The sequence below is a fragment of the Nerophis lumbriciformis genome, linkage group LG02 (assembly GCF_033978685.3).
Source record: "Nerophis lumbriciformis linkage group LG02, RoL_Nlum_v2.1, whole genome shotgun sequence".
Taxonomy (NCBI): Eukaryota; Metazoa; Chordata; class Actinopteri; order Syngnathiformes; family Syngnathidae; genus Nerophis; species Nerophis lumbriciformis.
In genome coordinates, this window is record NC_084549.2 from 2,141,711 (window position 1) to 2,161,427 (window position 19,717).

A 19,717-nucleotide genomic window follows, 5' to 3' on the forward strand; every position below is an offset into this window, starting at 1 on the left:
GTGTCCATCTCTTTTCTTTTTTTTTCTTCTGTTGTGGCATATGCTGCAGGTGCCTGCTCGTTTTTCGTATGTGGGTAACAACATTTAACTATGTATATATATTTACCAATTGGTTTAACTGCCACCCGCAAAAAAAAATAAATAAATAAAAAAAATAAAAAAAATATCTAATTAATCCGCCCGACCCGACCCGCGCGCGGATAAAATCTTATTTTTTTTTATTTCATCCGCCCGATCCGCGGATAATCCGCGGATAATCCGCGGACTCCGCGGTTGTGCCCGCAAACCGCGCATTCTGCATCTTCCTTTTCACAATACCCCACAGATTTTCTATGGGGCTAAGGTCAGGGGAGTTGGCGGGCCAATTTAGAACAGAAATACCATGGTCCGTAAACCAGGCACGGGTAGATTTTGCGCTGTGTGCAGGCGCCAAGTCCTGTTGGAACTTGAAATCTCCATCTCCATAGAGCAGGTCAGCAGCAGGAAGCATGAAGTGCTCTAAAACTTGCTGGTAGACGGCTGCGTTGACCCTGGATCTCAGGAAACAGAGTGGACCGACACCAGCAGATGACATGGCACCCCAAACCATCACCCAACCATGCAAATTTTGCATTTCCTTTGGAAATCGAGGTCCCAGAGTCTGGAGGAAGACAGGAGAGGCACAGGATCCACGTTGCCTGAAGTCTAGTGTAAAGTTTCCACCATCAGTGATGGTTTGGAGTGCCATGTCATCTGCTGGTGTCGGTCCACTCTGTTTCCTGAGATCCAGGGTCAACGCAGTCGTCTACCAGCAAGTTTTAGAGCACTTCATGCTTCCTGCTGCTGACCTGCTCTATGGAGATGGAGATTTCAAGTTCCAACAGGACTTGGCGCCTGCACACAGCGCAAAATCTACCCGTGCCTGGTTTACGGACCATGGTATTTCTCTTCTAAATTGGCCCGCCAACTCCCCTGACCTTAGCCCCATAGAAAATCTGTGGGGTATTGTGAAAAGGAAGATGCAGAATGCCAGACCCAAAAACGCAGAAGAGTTGAAGGCCACTATCAGAGCAACCTGGGCTCTCATAACACCTGAGCAGTGCCAGAAACTCATCGACTCCATGCCACGCCGCATTAACGCAGTAATTGAGGCAAAAGGAGCTCCAACCAAGTATTGAGTATTGTACATGCTCATATTTTTCATTTTCATACTTTTCAGTTGGCCAACATTTCTAAAAATCCCTTTTTTGTATTAGCCTTAAGTAATATTCTAATTTTGTGACACACGGAATTGTGGATTTTCATTTGTTGCCACTTCAAATCATCAAAATTAAATGAAATAAACATTTGAATGCATCAGTCTGTGTGCAATGAATAAATATAATGTACAAGTTACACCTTTTGAATGCAATTACTGAAATAAATCAAGTTTTTCAAAATATTCTAATTTACTGGCTTTTACCTGTATATAGCTAGAATTCACTGAAAGTCAAGTATTTCTTATATATATATATATATATCTTAACCACGCCCCCACCTCCCGGAATCGGAGGTCTCACGGTTGGCAAGTATGGAATAAATGGAAACTATTCTTTTAACTCAAACTTTTGAATGTAGCGTAATCACACTTTATGTCATGTTTGATGACGGCGTGTGTGTTGAGTGACGGGTAGAAAAGCTCCGACTGGCATTTACTGTGCAACAAAAGTTTTCCTGACAATATCAGCTGAAATAGAGGAAAACAATGAAATGTGAGGAGAGGAAAAACAAACAAAAAAAAGAGTCCAAAACAGCACTTTGATAAAAAGTCTTTGTATTGTTTGTGTCAAACTGAAACTGGCCTACTGCATCACACACACACACACACACACACACACACACACACACACACACACACACACACATGTACGACACAACATGCCTTTTGTCAAGAAGAAGAAGAAGAAAAGCAAAGTATACTGAATATGTACACAGCTCTCTGACGCTGCTCATGTGTGAAACAAAGAAAAGAAACAACTATTGGGAGGAAAGAAGCACAGAATAAAAGTTGGTGATAAATTAAAGTGTGAGGAGGAGGAGAAGTCTTCAGAACATCCCAGCGGCCTGCAGGAACACTCGGCCTTCTGCAAGACACAAACACTCCATGAGAGTCAACTTCACTCTGCTCACCTGCGCCATTAGTGCACTAAATACAGTGGTGGTCAAAAGTCTACGTACACTTGTAAAGAACATCATGTCATGGCTGTCAATCATTTCTACAACTCTTATTTGTTTGTGATGTAGTGATTGGAGCACATACAGTGGGGCAAAAAAGTATTTAGTCAGCCACCGATTGTGCAAGTTCTCCCACTTAAAATGATGACAGAGGTCTGTAATTTTCATCATAGGTACACTTCAACTGTGAGAGACAGCATTTGAAAAAAAAATCCAGGAATTCACATTGTAGGATTTTTAAAGAATTTATTTGTAAATTATGGTGGAAAATAAGTATTTGGTCAATAACAAAAATTCAACTCAATACTTTGTTATTGCCAACAAAGGTTATATTACAGAGGTCAAACGATTACTATAGGTCTTTACCAGGTTTGCACACACAGTAGCTGGTATTTTGGCCCATTCCTCCATGCAGATCTTCTCGAGAGCAGTGATGTTTTGGGGCTGTCGCCGAGCAACACGGACTTTCAACTCCCTCCACAGATTTTCTATGGGGTTGAGGTCTGGAGACTGGCTAGGCCACTCCAGGACCTTCAAATGCTTCTTACGGAGCCACTCCTTCGTTGCCCGGGCGGTGTGTTTGGGATCATTGTCATGCTGGAAGACCCAGCCACGTTTCATCTTCAAAGCTCTCACTGATGGAAGGAGGTTTTGGCTCAAAATCTCACGATACATGGCCCCATTCATTCTTTCCTTAACACGGATCAGTCGGCCTTTCCCCTTAGCAGAAAAACAGCCCCAAAGCATGATGTTTCCACCCCCATGCTTCACAGTAGGTATGGTGTTCTTGGGATGCAACTCAGTATTCTTCTTCCTCCAAACACGACGAGTTGAGTTTATACCAAAAAGTTCTATTTTGGTTTCATCTGACCACATGACATTCTCCCAATCCTCTGCTGTGTCATCCATGTGCTCTCTGGCAAACTTCAGACGGCCTGGACATGCACTGGCTTAAGCAGGGGGACACGTCTGCCACTGCAGGGTTTGATTCCCTGTCGGCGTAGTGTGTTACTGATGGTAACCTTTGTTACTTTGGTCCCAGCTCTCTGCAGGTCATTCACCAGGTCCCCCCGTGTGGTTCTGGGATTTTTGCTCACCGTTCTCATGATCATTTTGACCCCACGGGATGAGATCTTGCGTGGAGCCCCAGATCGAGGGAGATTATCAGTGGTCTTGTATGTCTTCCATTTTCTGATAATTGCTCCCACAGTTGATTTTTTCACACCAAGCTGCTTGCCTATTGTAGATTCACTCTTCACAGTCTGGTGCAGGTCTACAATTCTTTTCCTGGTGTCCTTCGACAGCTCTTTGGTCTTGGCCATAGTGGAGTTTGGAGTCTGACTGTTTGAGGCTGTGGACAGGTGTCTTTTATACAGATAACAAGTTCAAACAGGTGCCATTAATACAGGTAACGAGTGGAGGACAGAAGAGCTTCTTAAAGAAGAAGTTACAGGTCTGTGAGAGCCAGAGATCTTCCTTGTTTGAAGTGACCAAATACTTATTTTCCACCATGATTTACAAATAAATTCTTTAAAATTCCTACAATGTGAATTCCTGGATTTTTTTTTCACATTCTGTCTCTCACAGTTGAAGTGTACCTATGATGAAAATGACAGACCTCTGTCATCATTTTAAGTGGGAGAACTTGTACAATCGGTGGCTGACTAAATACCTTTTTGCCCCACTGTACTTGTTGCTCACAAAAAACATTCATGAAGTTTGCTTCTTTTATGAATTTATTATGGCTCTACTGAAAATGTGAGGGTGAAAAGTAGTGATGGGTTGATGAGGCGTCATGAAGCGCTTCGACACATTGCAAAACTGTATCGATACTGTGTCGATACTGTGTCACTAAATACTGACATCTGCTGGACATTAAAAATCCCTACAGGCAACCTATGGACCGACTCAACTGACACTGATTTGATGCCCTAGTACAGGGGTCACCAACCTTTTTGAAACCAAAAACTACTTCTTGGCTACTGATTAATGCGAAGGGCTACCAGTTTGATACACACTTAAATAAATAAATATATTGTCATTTGTAAGTTACACGTAAGTGTGATTTAAACAAGAATAGCTAAATAAATACATTTATATATATATAAAAAAATGGGTATTTCTGTCTGTCATTCCGTCGTACATTTTTTTTTTCCTTTTACGGAAGTTTTTTTTGTAGAGAATAAATGATGAAAAAAACACTTAATTGAACGGTTTAAAAGAGGAGAAAATACGAAAAAATTTAAAATAAAATTTGGAAACATAGTTTATCTTCAATTTCGACTCTTTATAATTCAAAATTCAACCGACTAAAAGAAGAGAAAAACTAGCTTATTTGAATCTTTTTGAAAAAAATTAAAAAAAGAATTTATGGAACATCATTAGTCATTTTTCCTGATTAAATTTTAGAATTTTGATGACATGTTTTAAATTGGTTAAAATCCAATCTGCACTTTGTTAGAATATTTAACAAATTGGACCAAGTTATATTTCTAACAAAGACAAATCAGTATTTCTTCTAGATTTTCCAGAACAAAAATTTTAAAAGAAATTCAAAATACTTTGAAATAAGATTTAAATTTGATTCTACAGATTTTCTAGATTTGCCAGAATAATTTTTTTGAATTTTAATCATAGTAAGTTTGAAGAAATATTTCACAAATATTCTTCGTCGAAAAACCAGAAGCTAAAATATTTATTATTCTTTACAATAAAAAATAAATAAATTTACTTGAACATTGATTTAAATTGTCAGGAAAGAAGAGGAAAAAAATTTAAAAGGTAAAAAGGTATATTTGTTTAAAAATCCTAAAATCATTTTTAAGGTTGTATTTTTTTCTCTAAAATTGTATTTCTAAAAGTAATAAGAAGCAAAGTAAAAAAAATAAATGAATTTATTTAAACAAGTGAAGACCCATCCATCCATCCATTTTCTACCGCTTATTCCAAGTGAAGACCAAGTCTTTAAAATATTTTCTTGGATTTTCAAATTCTATTTGAGTTTTGTCTCTTTTAGAATTAAAAATGGGTATTTCTGTCTGTCATTCCGTCGTACATTTTTTTTTTCCTTTTACGGAAGGTTTTTTGTAGAGAATAAATGATGAAAAAAAACACTTAATTGAACGGTTTAAAAGAGGAGAAAATACGAAAAAATTTAAAATAAAATTTTTAAACATATTTTAAATTTCGACTCTTTATAATTCAAAATTCAACCGACTAAAAGAAGAGAAAAACTAGCTTATTTGAATCTTTTTGAAAAAAGTAAAAAAAAGAATTTATGGAACATCATTAGTCATTTTTCCTGATTAAATTTTAGAATTTTGATGACATGTTTTAAATCGGTTAAAATCCAATCTGCACTTTGTTAGAATATTTAACAAATTGGACCAAGTTATATTTCTAACAAAGACAAATCAGTATTTCTTCTAGATTTTCCAGAACAAAAAATTTTAAAAGAAATTCAAAATACTTTGAAATAAGATTTAAATTTGATTCTACAGATTTTCTAGATTTGCCAGAATAATTTTTTTGAATTTTAATCATAGTAAGTTTGAAGAAATATTTCACAAATATTCTTCGTCGAAAAAACAGAAGCTAAAATATTTATTATTCTTTACAATAAAAAAATAAATAAATTTACTTGAACATTGATTTAAATTGTCAGGAAAGAAGAGGAAAAAAATTTAAAAGGTAAAAAGGTATATTTGTTTAAAAATCCTAAAATCATTTTTAAGGTTGTATTTTTTTCTCTAAAATTGTATTTCTAAAAGTAATAAGAAGCAAAGTAAAAAAATAAATGAATTGATTTAAACAAGTGAAGACCCATCCATCCATCCATTTTCTACCGCTTATTCCAAGTGAAGACCAAAGTCTTTAAAATATTTTCTTGGATTCTATTTGAGTTTTGTCTCTTTTAGAATTAAAAATGTGGAGCAAAGCGAGACCAGCTTGCTAGTAAATAAATACAATTTAAAAAAATAGAGGCAGCTCACTGGTAAGTGCTGCTCTTTGAGCTATTTTTTAGAACAGGCCAGCGGGCGACTGATCTGGTCCTTACGGGCGACCTGGTGCCCGCGGGCACCGCGTTGGTGACCCCTGCCCTAGTATATACAATAATATAAACCAAGTCATTTAGGATTATTTCATATCTTCATTTAAATAAAAATATATTTGTATCTTTTTTAGATACAGTCAATAAATAATGTGAACATGTATCATAACATGGAAATCTAAGAGAACGTGTTGTGGATGATTGTGGACTGGGAATTTTTTTTATTTTATTTTTTTACACATTTTTATAAAAAAATAAATAAAAAAGTTTTTCCGACGTATTACATTTGAGACGATTTCTCTTCTTAGTTATTATTTCTCCGGCTGTAGAAAAGAGCTGCTCACAGGGCACAGAGGAGGCGTCAGTGCGACACAGTTGGCGTATCGGTCATTGTCCTGTTGGAACACCCAACTGCGCCCAAGACCCAACCTCCGGGCTGATGATTGTCACACCGCTGTGAGGGAAGTCTTGTCTTGGTTTTTTTCTGTCTTGTGATTTACATGTTTTATTTTGAAAAGCAACTCCTCTTGTTTCAGATCACGGGCCCTTCCTCTTGTGTCACCAGTCTGACGTCATTCCTGACCCTTGATTTGTTTCCACCTGTTTCCCATTACCCTCATGTTCTTTATAAGCCCATGCCTCCCCTTGTTCTGTGCCGGATTGTCTCGAGCTTTCGTGCCTGTCTTGCGTTCCATGTCCATGTTCATGCCTTGCCTTGTCCCACGTCTACGTCCTTGCTTCCAGAATATCCCACGCTGTAATTTTGAATGAACTTTTTTCCTCCCTCAGAGCGACTTTTGTTATCCTACCTTTTTCTACCGCAGTGGTGAGTTATAATTTTTCCTTAAAGATTTTTTCCTCAAAGTTTGTTGAGTGATTTTTTGTTTACATTGATTAGAATAGTTAAGTTTTATAGTCTTTATTTTCTTCCTCCTGTTGGAGCGTTTTTTGTTCAAGTTTTTTGATAACAGATACGGTGCTAATTATATCGTCCTTATTTTTGTATTTCCTCCTTTTTGGAGTGATTTTCGGTTTTTCCCTTTTGGAACATTTTGTCGATAGTAATTTTGTATTTCATAGTATTTGAATTTACTCGGCTCTGGAGGCTTAAAGAGTTTTTCAAAATAAAAGCTTTATTTGGAATCACCTCTCTGCATCTGAGTACCTTCCTTCATCCAAGCCTGACAATGATTTTAGCTTGTCCTGAACAATTTGGAGCTAATCCTCCTTTTTCATTGTCCCATTTAAAGCAGCAGTTCCATTGGCAGCAAAACAGGCCCAGAGCATAATACCGTATTTTTCGGACTATAAGTGGCAGTTTTTTTTCATAGTTTGGCCGGCTTATACTCAGGAGCGACTTATGTGTGAAATGATGAACACATTAGCGTAAAATATCAAATAATATTATTGATCTCTGACTCTGCAGCATCGCGTGGACATCGGGGGCGGTACCTCTGGATTGGCAGACCGGGGTGGTGGTTCCTCTCTTTAAGAAGGGGAACCGGAGGGTGTGTTCTAACTATCGTGGGATCACACTCCTCAGCCTTCCCGGTAAGGTCTATTCAGGTGTACTGGAGAGGAGGCTACGCCGGATAGTCCAACCTCAGATTCAGGAGGAACAGTGTGGTTTTCGTCCTGGTCGTGGAACTGTGGACCAGCTCTATACTCTGGGCAGGGTCCTTGAGGGTGCATGGGAGTTTGCCCAACCAGTCTACATGTGTTTTGTGGACTTGGAGAAGGCATTCGACCGTGTACCCCGGGAAGTCCTGTGGGGAGTGCTCAGAGAGTATGGGGTATCGGACTGTCTGATTGTGGCGGTCCGCTCCCTGTATGATCAGTGTCAGAGCTTGGTCCGCATTGCCGGTAGTAAGTCGGACACGTTTCCAGTGAGGGTTGGACTCCGCCAAGGCTGCCCTTTGTCACCGATTCTGTTCATAACTTTTATGGACAGAATTTCTAGGCGCAGTCAAGGCGTTGAGGGGATCTGGTTTGGTGGCTGCAGGATTAGGTCTCTGCTTTTTGCAGATGATGTGGTCCTGATGGCTTCATTTGGCCAGGATCTTCAGCGCTCACTGGATCGGTTCGCAGCTGAGTGTGAAGCGACTGGGATGAAAATCAGCACCTCCAAGTCCGAGTCCATGGTTCTCGCCCCGGAAAAGGGTGGAGTGCCATCTCCGGGTTGGGGAGGAGATCTTGCCCCAAGTGGAGGAGTTCAAGTACCTCAGAGTCTTGTTCACGAGTGAGGGAAGAGTGGATCGTGAGATAGACAGGCGGATCGGTGCGGCGTCTTCAGTAATGCGGACGCTGTATCGATCCGTTGTGGTGAAGAAGGAGCTGAGCCGGAAGACAAAGCTCTCAATTTACCGGTCGATCTACGTTCCCATCCTCACCTATGGTCATGAGCTTTGGGTCATGACCGAAAGGACAAGATCACGGGTACAAGCGGCCGAAATTAGTTTCCTCCGCCGAGTGGCGGGGCTCTCCCTTAGAGATAGGGTGAGAAGCTCTGTCATTCGGGGGGAGCTCAAAGTAAAGCCGCTGCTCCTCCACATGGAGAGGAGCCAGATGAGGTGGTTCGGGCATCTGGTCAGGATGCCACCCGAACGCCTCCCTAGGAAGGTGTTTCGGGCACGTCCGATCGGTAGGAGGCCACGGGGAAGACCCAGGACACGCTGGGAAGACTATCTCTCCCGGCTGGCCTGGGAACGCCTCGGGATCCCCCGGGAGGAGCTGGACGAAGTGGCTGGGGAGAGGGAAGTCTGGGCTTCCCTGCTTAAGCTGCTGCCCCCGCGACCCGACCTCGGATAAGCGGAAGAAGATGGATGGATGGATGGGTTGGCATGTATGACATAAGCGGCCATAAGACCCCAATTCAGTAGTGTACACAATTGTGGAAATAAGAGCTAAAAGGTGCTGTCCACACATGTGGCCACTAAGCCTTTAGAAAGAGAAACTTTAGGCTGAATTTCCCCCAGGGATCAATAAAGTACTTTCTATTCTATTCTAAACATATCATTTTCAAATATGTTTCTTTTTTTTCTTTTTTTTCCAGTGGTCAGCTTGAAGCGTCCCTCTGTCTCGGACTCCCTCCTCCTGGTCATGTGACATGAGTAGAGCCATAATAAATTCATAAAAGAAGCAAACTTCATGAATGTTTTCATGACATGATGTTCTTTACAAGTGTACGTACACTTTTGACCAGGACTGTACGCCAATAAAAAAATGCTTCATGAGAAGTCAGGCTTTTTTTTTTTTGTAATCTTGTTTGCAGGTTTGATCCCCGCGATGAAACTTCCTGGCACAAAGGAAGCACATCCTGTCTGACAGACAATTCCCCTTTAAATGATTTATTACAGCCTGTTAATTATGCAAATGATGTCCAAACAAACTCATCACCAGAACAATTAAGACCGCCGTTAATTAGTGGCCACTTCTCTTCTTGCTTCACTGGCGTTCAATTAAAAGGAGGAGGGGGGGGGGGAAAAAGGGCCTTGGAACAAGCGAGCTGTCTACTGCGGGGGCCCCGGGGTCCGCTCCGCTTGGGGGGGGGGGGTTCAGAGGTGGTCTGCAGACCGCCGCTCTTTCTCTGGCGCTGTCTGAGGTGTTTTGTCGTTCATCTATCGCCATGGAGACAGAGGCTTCTATTAAACGTCACTCTGCATTAACTGCGCCGGCGCTCAGCGGGCGTCGCTTTCTGAGAAGTGGAACCTTCCGGCAGACGGCGTTTGCATGCGGGGCAGAAGGATCAATAATCACCTCCGCCTTCAAACATCGAGCCTGATATTATATTACACCACTTCTCTTGACAAATAGCCTTTTTATTTCATGGCATTTTATCCTGCTTGGAAGAAAACAAACTAAAAACTAAACGACCACAACGTAATAATAATAATAATAATAATAATAATAATGGATTTTATTTGTAAAAAGCACTTTCCATTGAGTAAACAACCTCAAAGTGCTACAGTGTATTAAAAAAAAACAAAAAAAAACTAGAACAGCCAAATAGCTAAAACTAGTATGCATATATATATAAAAAAAAAAGAAGCCTTTTTTAAAAAGAAGAGTTTTTAAGCCTTTTTTTAGAAGCATCTACACTAGAGATGCGCGGATAGACAATTATTTCATCCGCAACCGCATCGGAAAGTCGTCAACCATCCGCCATCCACCCGATGTAACATTTAATCAGAACCGCATCCGCCCGCACCCGCCCGTTGTTAAATATCTAATATAGACGATGCAAGGCATTAGTGAGGTTATAAAGCTTTTGCCTGTTAAAGAAAGGAGACTGATCCAATGCAGCGCAGACATTCGCGTGCCACGCTGTCACGACCCAGACGCACACCAGTGCGCAATCATATGGGAGCCGCGCTGAGCGCACCTCCAAGAGCGTCTCGCTGCCGGCGACGGCCGGGTATGGGCCCGACGCTCCAGCGCCATCCATTTTCAGGGCTCGTTGATTCGGCAGGTGGGTTGTTACACACTCCTTAGCGGGTTCCGACTTCCATGGCCACCGTCCTAGCTGCTGTCTATATCAACCAGGGTGAGCCCCACCCCTTTCGTGAGCGCACTGCGCGCGGAGTGACCCCTGTTACGCGCCCCCCGGCAACAGGGGTGGCAGGCAGGTAAGCTGCGCGGGCGGAGCGCGCGGAGTGACCCCTGTTACGAGCCCCCGGCCACGGGGGTGGCGGGCAGGTAAGCTGCTTACCTGCTGCGCGTGACGCCGGCCGCGGCGAAGGCGGACGAGGCGGGGTGTCGGTGCGGTGGGCGCGGTGGTGACCCTGGACGTGCGTCGGGCCCTTCTCGCGGATCGCCTCAGCTACGGCTCCCGGTGGGGCCCTCTCGCGAGGCCCCTTCCCCCGGCGAGGCGTCCCTTCTCCGCTCCGTAAAAGTGTCCATCTCTTCTTCTGTTGTGGCATATGCAGCAGGTGCCTGCTCGTTTTTCGTATGTGGGTAACAACATTTAACTATGTATATATATTTCCCAATTGGTTTAACTGCCACCCGCCTGAATCTATTTAAAAATTATTTTTTTTTATTTCAACCGCCCGACCCGACCCGCGGATAAAATCTAATTTTTTTTAATTTCATCCGCCCGATCTGCGGATAATCCGCGGACTGCGCGGTTGTGCCCGCAAACCGCGCATCTCTAATCTACAGTCTGTGGTGCCCTCAGGTGGTCAGGGAGAGTGTTCCATACACTGGGACCCCCCAAAAACAGCTACTGTCTCTTTTAAATGCAATTTATTATATATTGTTTTTTTAATTTTGTATTACCGTACTTTCCAGACTATTAGCCGCTACTTTTATATTTCCTGTATTTTATATTATTACTTTGAACTGTTTTATATTTTAATATTTTTCCCTCTGAAAAGCACTATACCAAATAAAATGTATTATTATTATTATTATTATTACTATTACTTTTCCCCCCACGCTTTGAACCCCGCGGCTTTACGGAATTTTTCTCTGCTAACGGCCATAATGTTTTGTATTCAACAAATAGTTTTCATACAACACCGGAATAGGAAGCCTTGTTATTTGTGCTATGGCGCCATCCTTTGGATAAGTTTGCTAAGTGCAGGTCCTGCGGGTTGAGTCATAGCAAAGACTCTAAAAATGGGAGCCATTACCTATATTATTCTATAGCATTGGTCCTTGACAGGATATATTGTCATGTTCTATAGCATTGGTCCTTGACAGGATATAATGATATGTCAATAATTTCCTGCAGATATTGTATAAGATGATTTTACAGGTGAAAAAGCCTTGGTGGAGGTATTTGACATTTGAATTTCACCAAGACGTCCGAGGACTAAAGCCGAGCGGGCGTTCCGCACCTTGCACCTTGGCGTCCATCCTGTTGTCCTCGTGCTCGCTCCCGTCCACGTCCCGGCCCACGGACTCTGCGGGGAGAGAGAGAGTCCGCTGGTGATTGATGGGCCGCACTTTTGCTCGTCAACTCAAAAAAAAAGGGAAGTAAATTACGCTGCTAATGAAGAGTTGATTAATGAGGAATATTTTTAAGGGCATTTTTGACAATGTTTTTTTTCCTGACCATAAGGCGCACCGGATTAAAAGGCACACTGTCGACCAGCGGGTCCATTCAGGTCTCTTTTCATACAAAAGGATCATAAGCAGAGGTGGGTAGAGTAGCCAGAATGTGTACTCAAGTAAGAGTACTGTTACTTTAGAGCAGTGGTTCTCAAACTTTTTTTGTCATCCCCCACTTTGGACAAGGGGGAGTTTTCAAGCCCCACCTGCCCCCATCGCCCCAACAGAGCGCTAATGCCAAGCTTTAACATTTTCAAATTTATTGAACATCAAGTTGTATACATTCAAACTCAATAACATAAAATAACATCAAGTTCAATAACAAATAAAATAACTTCTATCAAGTTCAATAATAAATAAAACAAAAGTGTTATAACTTGCATCAAGTTCAATAATAAATCAAAACAAGTGTTATAACTTGCATCAAGTTCAATAATAAATCAAAAAAAGTGTTATAACTTGCATCAAGTTCAATAATAAATAAAAAAAAGTGTTATAACTTGCATCAAGTTCAATAATAAATCAAATAACTTGCATCAAGTTCAATAATAAATAAAAAAAAAGTGTTATAACTTCCATCACGTTCAATAATAAATCAAAAAAAGTGTTATAACTTGCATCAAGTTCAATAATAAATCAAATAACTTGCATCAAGTTCAATAATAAATCAAAAAAAGTGTTATAACTTGCATCAAGTTCAATAATAAATAAAACAAAAGTGTTATAACTTGCATCAAGTTCAATAATAAATCAAAACAAGTGTTATAACTTGCATCAAGTTCAATAATAAATCAAAAAAAGTGTTATAACTTGCATCAAGTTCAATAATAAATAAAAAAAAGTGTTATAACTTGCATCAAGTTCAATAATAAATAAAAAAAAGTGTTATAACTTGCATGAAGTTCAATAAAAAAAAAAAAAAGTGTTATAACTTCCATCACGTTCAATAATAAATCAAAAAAAGTGTTATAACTTGCATCAAGTTCAATAATAAATCAAATAACTTGCATCAAGTTCAATAATAAATCAAAAAAAGTGTTATAACTTGCATCAAGTTCAATAATAAATAAAACAAAAGTGTTATAACTTGCATCAAGTTCAATAATAAATCAAAACAAGTGTTATAACTTGCATCAAGTTCAATAATAAATCAAAAAAAGTGTTATAACTTGCATCAAGTTCAATAATAAATAAAAAAAAAAGTGTTATAACTTGCATCACGTTCAATAATAAATCAAAAAAAGTGTTATAACTTGCATCAAGTTCAATAATAAATCAAATAACTTGTATCAAGTTCAATAATAAATAAAATAAAAGTGCCACTTTGCAATCTTTGCAACAAAAAAAAAGGAGGAGCTATGCATTTGGCAAGACAGGGCAAGTGACAGCACTTTCCCCCAGGAGAGCCACCTTGCTTCACTGTGAAACAGCACGGCTGTATGATCAGCTCCCATTTCCTCACACAGTGCAGAGAACAGTCGCACTTTCAGTGGTCGTGTTTTGATCAAATTTACCGCGCTCACAACATCTGTTAAAACCTCATTGAGTTCGGGGCTGAGCTGTTTCCCGGTGAATGACACAGTGTGTGCCCGTCAGATTTTTGTTTCTCTGCAGGCGCTGGCTCTGGCTCGACGACCTTTGAGGTGCGAGTCACAAATGTATATATTTGTGTAATTGTGATCCACACATTAGCCTGCTACCCATCCGCGCGAAAGTTTGTTCCGCTTAGCCCCGCCCCCATTAGTTACTGTTGCTATGTCTGTCAAACTTTCGCTCGTACCGAGAAATATAAAGCCTACAGTAAAAATAAGTACCGGTAATTTCCATTTATTTATATAGCGGATTTCACAGACAGAATCACAAAGTGATTTACAGTGTGTATAGAAAATGAAAGCATAGTAAAGAAAAATAATCTAAGAATATAATAATAAAAAATTTTTTTTAAAGTGAAATTTCCTCCCGTTCCTCGCGCCCCACCTGTCATGTCTCTATTCCCCACCAGTGGGGCGCGCCCCACACTTTGAGAAACGCTGCTTTAGAGATTTAATACTCAAGTAAAAGTAAGGAGTAGTCACCCAAATATTTACTTGAGTAAAAGTAAAAAGTATGTTGTGAAAAAAATACTCAAGTACTGAGTAACTAATGAGTAACATACACACACATATCATATATATATATATATATATATATATATATATATACATTGATATATACAGTATATAATTTATATTTATTTATTTTGCCGTTTTTGTTTACATGTTAAATGTGTTTTAATGAATATACATGCATGTTTAACACATATAGATTCCTTTCTTTCATGAAGACAAGAATATAAGTTGGTGTATTACCTGATTCTGATGACTTGCATTGATTGTAATCAGACAGTAGTGATGATAACGTCCACGTTTTCAAATGGAGGAGAAAAAAAGTTCCTCCTTTCTGTCTAATACCACATGAAAGTGGTGGGTTTTTGGCATCTTATTTGTCCAGCTTCCATATTCGTTTTTATACACTTTACAAGAAATACATTGGCGGCAAACTCCGTAGCTTGCTAGCTTGTTTGCGCTGGCTTTCGGAGAGTCTTGTTTTGAAAGCGCAGGCGCGATGGAGCGGCACCTTTATTGTGAAGACAGGAACTGTGCAGTCAGTCTTTAGGCTTTTGACGGGATGTACGGTTGAAATAAAAAAGGGTCTTTTTTTCCTTCACACTTTTGATTGATTGATTGGAACTTTTATTAGTAGATTGCACAGTACAGTACATATTCCGTACAATTGACCACTAAATGGTAACACCCCAATAAGTTTTTCAACTTGTTTAAGTCAGGTCATGTGACCGCCTGGCTCTGTTTGATTGGTCCAACGTCACCAGTGACTGCATCTGATTGGTGGAACGGAGTGAACGTCACCAGTGACTGTATTTGTTGAAACGCAGGCACTATGAAGGTCTGTCTGACAGACCAAAACAAACAAAGCGTGCATTATAAGATCGATAAAAATTAGTAGCGAGTAGCGAGCTGAATGTAGATAAAAGTAGCGGAGTAAAAGTAGCGTTTCTTCTCTATAAATATACTCAAGTAAAAGTAAAAGTATGTTGCATTAAAACTACTCTTAGAAGTACAATTTATCCCAAAAGTTACTCAAGTAGATGTAACGGAGTAAATGTAGCGCGTTACTACCCACTTCTGGTTATTAGTGAGAATATACTTATTTTAAGCTATTTTTGGCTTCATTGAGGTTGGCTAATTTGACTTGTTTTGGAAAGTCTTGACAAGCCGAATGTTCTTGTTCTATTGGCAGATCATTTTGCTTAGTTCAAATAAAATACCCCTCATTTTTTGTATTTTTTTTTCTTGTTTTTGACCACTGACTTTTTGCAGTGTAGACGAGGGATGATTGTAATCTTGTATTTATTTTTTCCATGTTTTATCTCGGAGGAGTGTAACGGGCTCCTTTGATTTGATGAGAAACCCTGAGGGTGTTTACTTTGATAACCAATCTGGCGCCCTAGGCAAGATTTTAGGTGGCGCCCCCCCACATCGGCAGTGAAGTGTATATACTCACAAGAAACCGAATAGCTTTGTCTTTGACCTTTTTTTTTTTTTTACTTACAACTATACCTAATATATAAAGGGGTGGAAAAGTGACTATTACCTGCAGGGCAAACATTAGCTAACCAGAAGGCAATAAAGTTAAAGTTAAAGTTAAAGTACCAATGATTGTCACACACACACTAGGTGTGGCGAAATTATTCTCTGCATTTGACCCATCACCCTTGATCACCCCCTGGGAGGTGAGGGGAGCAGTGGGCAGCAGCGGTGGCCGCGCCCGGGAATCATTTTGTGGTGATTTAACCCCCAATTGCAACCCTTGACGCTGAGTGCCAAGCAGGGAGGCAATGGGTCCCAATGTAAACAAAAAACACCTGCTTAAAATATCTAATACAAATGTCCCTGAGGAATGTAAGGTGGGAGTACTGTAATTACCTAACGTTACATTATTATTTTCCATAACAATTTAGCCCCCTCCACAATATTAACCCGACGTTAAAACAGAACTAGCTATTTATTGATTAGCAATTGCCGAATCATGTAACATTAGCTTAATGCTAAAAAGCCAGGTTACTATCACATTCTGTGACAGACAAATAATTTCATGTAGGCTAACGTTACCTACCTGCTACCTCTGTCTTTTCTCGTTTCTCCTCCTCTTCTTTTCCCTTTTTTCTTCCCTGGGCACCTGACAGTTTTGGCCGTTTTGACATTTTGTGTTGATTTTTTGATGTGGTAACGTCCAAAAAGAGTCATGATACGGGAAGGGAGGGGGCACATCGTGCGGGGGGAGGGGGGGGGATGTAATGTTGTAACAAATAATATTTCTATTAAATAGGCTTTACTTTGCATTTTAATTAACGTGGGATTATTTTTTGTATTTAGAAATAATAGTACCAACTTTTTTTTTTTCTTCTTTTTTTCTCCAACATTTGTGGCACTGGCGTGGCGCCCCCTGATGGACGGCGCCCTTAGCATTTGCCTATACGGCCTATGCCACGGGCCGGCCCTGCTTTGATGCAATTGGACAACCAAGGGGGGTCCCACCACAACATAAATTGTGGTGTGAATCCTGTGCAGGTTTCGAGAACCTTCCTATAATTGGTGCTATTTTCCCCGTGACTGCTACTAAAAATGTAGAACGCATTAACTATGTTTTTTATAATCTGTTGAGACTGACCAACCTGACTCGTGATGCTGTTGAGGGGCTTGCTGAACAACCTGGGTTTGCTATGTCACTGAAGGGGGTCTGGCAAAGTGGTGACTTTCGAGAAATGCTAGTTTCCTTCCCTGTATGAGTGACGACATTGACATAGATTCCATCCGTTTACCTCCCATGTAACTATGCTTTTAATTTTTTACTAGCTTGCTCAAAGAGGGGCGTATTTTAGAAGTGTTGTACTAGTGATAAAGATCTTTTTAGAAGATCTGAAGGGGGAATTGTCAGAGGCAGATATTTACATATATCCGAATTTAAGTTGTACTTCTTCCATTTCTTTGTCATATTTGAAAACAGCTCGTGTTTTCCATTTCTTCTCTTGATGCTCTGTCAGCAAGTATACTGTGTGTGTTAACCTTGAGTTCTTTGGAATGTGTTTTGACTAGCATTTGTTTTGTCTACAGAGATGGGACGATGGGATCGGGAAGACAGACCATTTTTGGGAGGCGCAATAGAATGTTCTAGGGTTAGACTGGTCTCAATCAATGTATATTGGCAAAGCTTTGAGAATATACGACAAAATACCTATTCTGTCCTCTGGTGGTTTTTCAACTCAGCTTTAAGTGTCGGAAAGAACTTGGGAGCGAATTGTGACTTGAATTCCCTGGGAGGAACAACTGGTCCAAAACGCAACAAATTGGGGGCCCGTCCGGGCGACACGCTGAGAATTGGACAACCAAGGGGGGTCCCACCACAACATAAATTGTGGTGTGAATCCTGTGCAGGTTTCGAGAACCTTCCTATAATTGGTGCTATTTTCCCCGTGACTGCTACTAAAAATGTAGAACGCATTAACTATGTTTTTTATAATCTGTTGAGACTGACCAACCTGACTCGTGATGCTGTTGAGGGGCTTGCTGAACAACCTGGGTTTGCTATGTCACTGAAGGGGGTCTGGCAAAGTGGTGACTTTCGAGAAATGCTAGTTTCCTTCCCTGTATGAGTGACGACATTGACATAGATTCCATCCGTTTATCCCCCATGTAACTATGCTTTTAATTTTTTACTAGCTTGCTCAAAGAGGGGCGTATTTTAGAAGTGTTGTACTAGTGATAAAGATCTTTTTAGAAGATCTGAAGGGGGAATTGTCAGAGGCAGATATTTACATTTATCCCAATTTAAGTTGTACTTCTTCCATTTCTTTGTCATATTTGAAAACAGCTCGTGTTTTCCATTTCTTCTCTTGATGCTCTGTCAGCAAGTATACTGTGTGTGTTAACCTTGAGTTCTTTGGAATGTGTTTTGACTAGCATTTTGTTTTGTCTACAGAGATGGGACGAGAGAGAGAGGGTGGTGGGATCGGGAAGACAGACCATTTTTGGGAGGCGCAATAGAATGTTCTAGGGTTAGACTGGTCTCAATCAAAATGTATATTGGCAAAGCTTTGAGAATATACAACAAAATACCTATTCTGTCTCTGGTGGTTTTTCAACTCAGCTTTAAGTGTCGGAAAGAACTTGGGAGCGAATTGTGACTTGAATTCCCTGGGAGGAACAACTGGTCCAAAACGCAACAAATTGGGGGCCCGTCCGGGCGACACGCTGAGAATTGGACAACCAAGGGGGGTCCCACCACAACATAAATTGTGGTGTGAATCATGTGCAGGTTTCGAGAACCTTCCTATAATTGGTGCTATTTTCCCCGTGACTGCTACTAAAAATGTAGAACGCATTAACTATGTTTTTTATAATCTGTTGAGACTGACCAACCTGACTCGTGATACTGTTGAGGGGCTTGCTGAACCACCTGGGTTTGCTATGTCACTGAAGGGGGTCTGGCAAAGTGGTGACTTTCGAGAAATGCTAGTTTCCTTCCCTGTATGAGTGACGACATTGACATAGATTCCATCCGTTTATCCCCCATGTAACTATGCTTTTAATTTTTTACTAGCTTGCTCAAAGAGGGGCGTATTTTAGAAGTGTTGTACTAGTGATAAAGATCTTTTTAGAAGATCTGAAGGGGGAATTGTCAGAGGCAGATATTTACATATATCCTAATTTAAGTTGTACTTCTTCCATTTCTTTGTCATATTTGAAACCAGCTCGTGTTTTCCATTTCTTCTCTTGATGCTCTGTCAGCAAGTATACTGTGTGTGTTAACCTTGAGTTCTTTGGAATGTGTTTTGACTAGCATTTGTTTTGTCTACAGAGATGGGACGAGAGAGAGAGGGTGGTGGGATCGGGAAGACGGACCATTTTTGGGAGGCGCAATAGAATGTTCTAGGGTTAGACTGGTCTCAATCAAAATGTATATTGGCAAAGCTTTGAGAATATACAACAAAATACCTATTCTGTCCTCTGGTGGTTTTTCAACTCAGCTTTAAAGTGTCGTAAAGAACTTGGGAGCGAATTGTGACTTGAATTCCCTGGGAGGAACAACTGGTCCAAAACGCAACAAATTGGGGGCCCGTCCGGGCGACACGCTGAGAATTGGACAACCAAGGAGGGTCCCACCACAACACAAATTGTGGTGTGAATCCTGTGCAGGTTTCGAGAACCTTCCTATAATTGGTGCTATTTTCCCCGTGACTGCTACTAAAAATGTAGAACGCATTAACTATGTTTTTTATAATCTGTTGAGACTGACCAACCTGACTCGTGATGCTGTTGAGGGGCTTGCTGAACAACCTGGGTTTGCTATGTCACTGAAGGG

The 19,717-nt window shown here is 40.5% G+C and overlaps 1 protein-coding gene across 2 annotated transcripts in view; it reads right to left on the reverse strand.

Annotated features, from left to right (window-relative positions):
- Positions 1 to 1,803: 1,803 nt before the first annotated feature.
- dachc (dachshund c) overlaps positions 1,804 to 19,717 on the reverse strand; it is a 210,341-nt gene continuing 192,427 nt past the window's right edge. For both annotated transcript variants that reach the window (XM_061927549.2, XM_061927626.2), the window contains exons 10-11: positions 12,085 to 12,150; positions 1,804 to 2,102 (exon numbers count right to left, since the gene is read on the reverse strand). In XM_061927549.2, the coding sequence (XP_061783533.2) occupies positions 2,065 to 2,102; positions 12,085 to 12,150 (104 nt within the window). In that variant the 3' untranslated portion in view covers positions 1,804 to 2,064. The remainder of the gene's footprint in view (positions 2,103 to 12,084; positions 12,151 to 19,717) is intronic.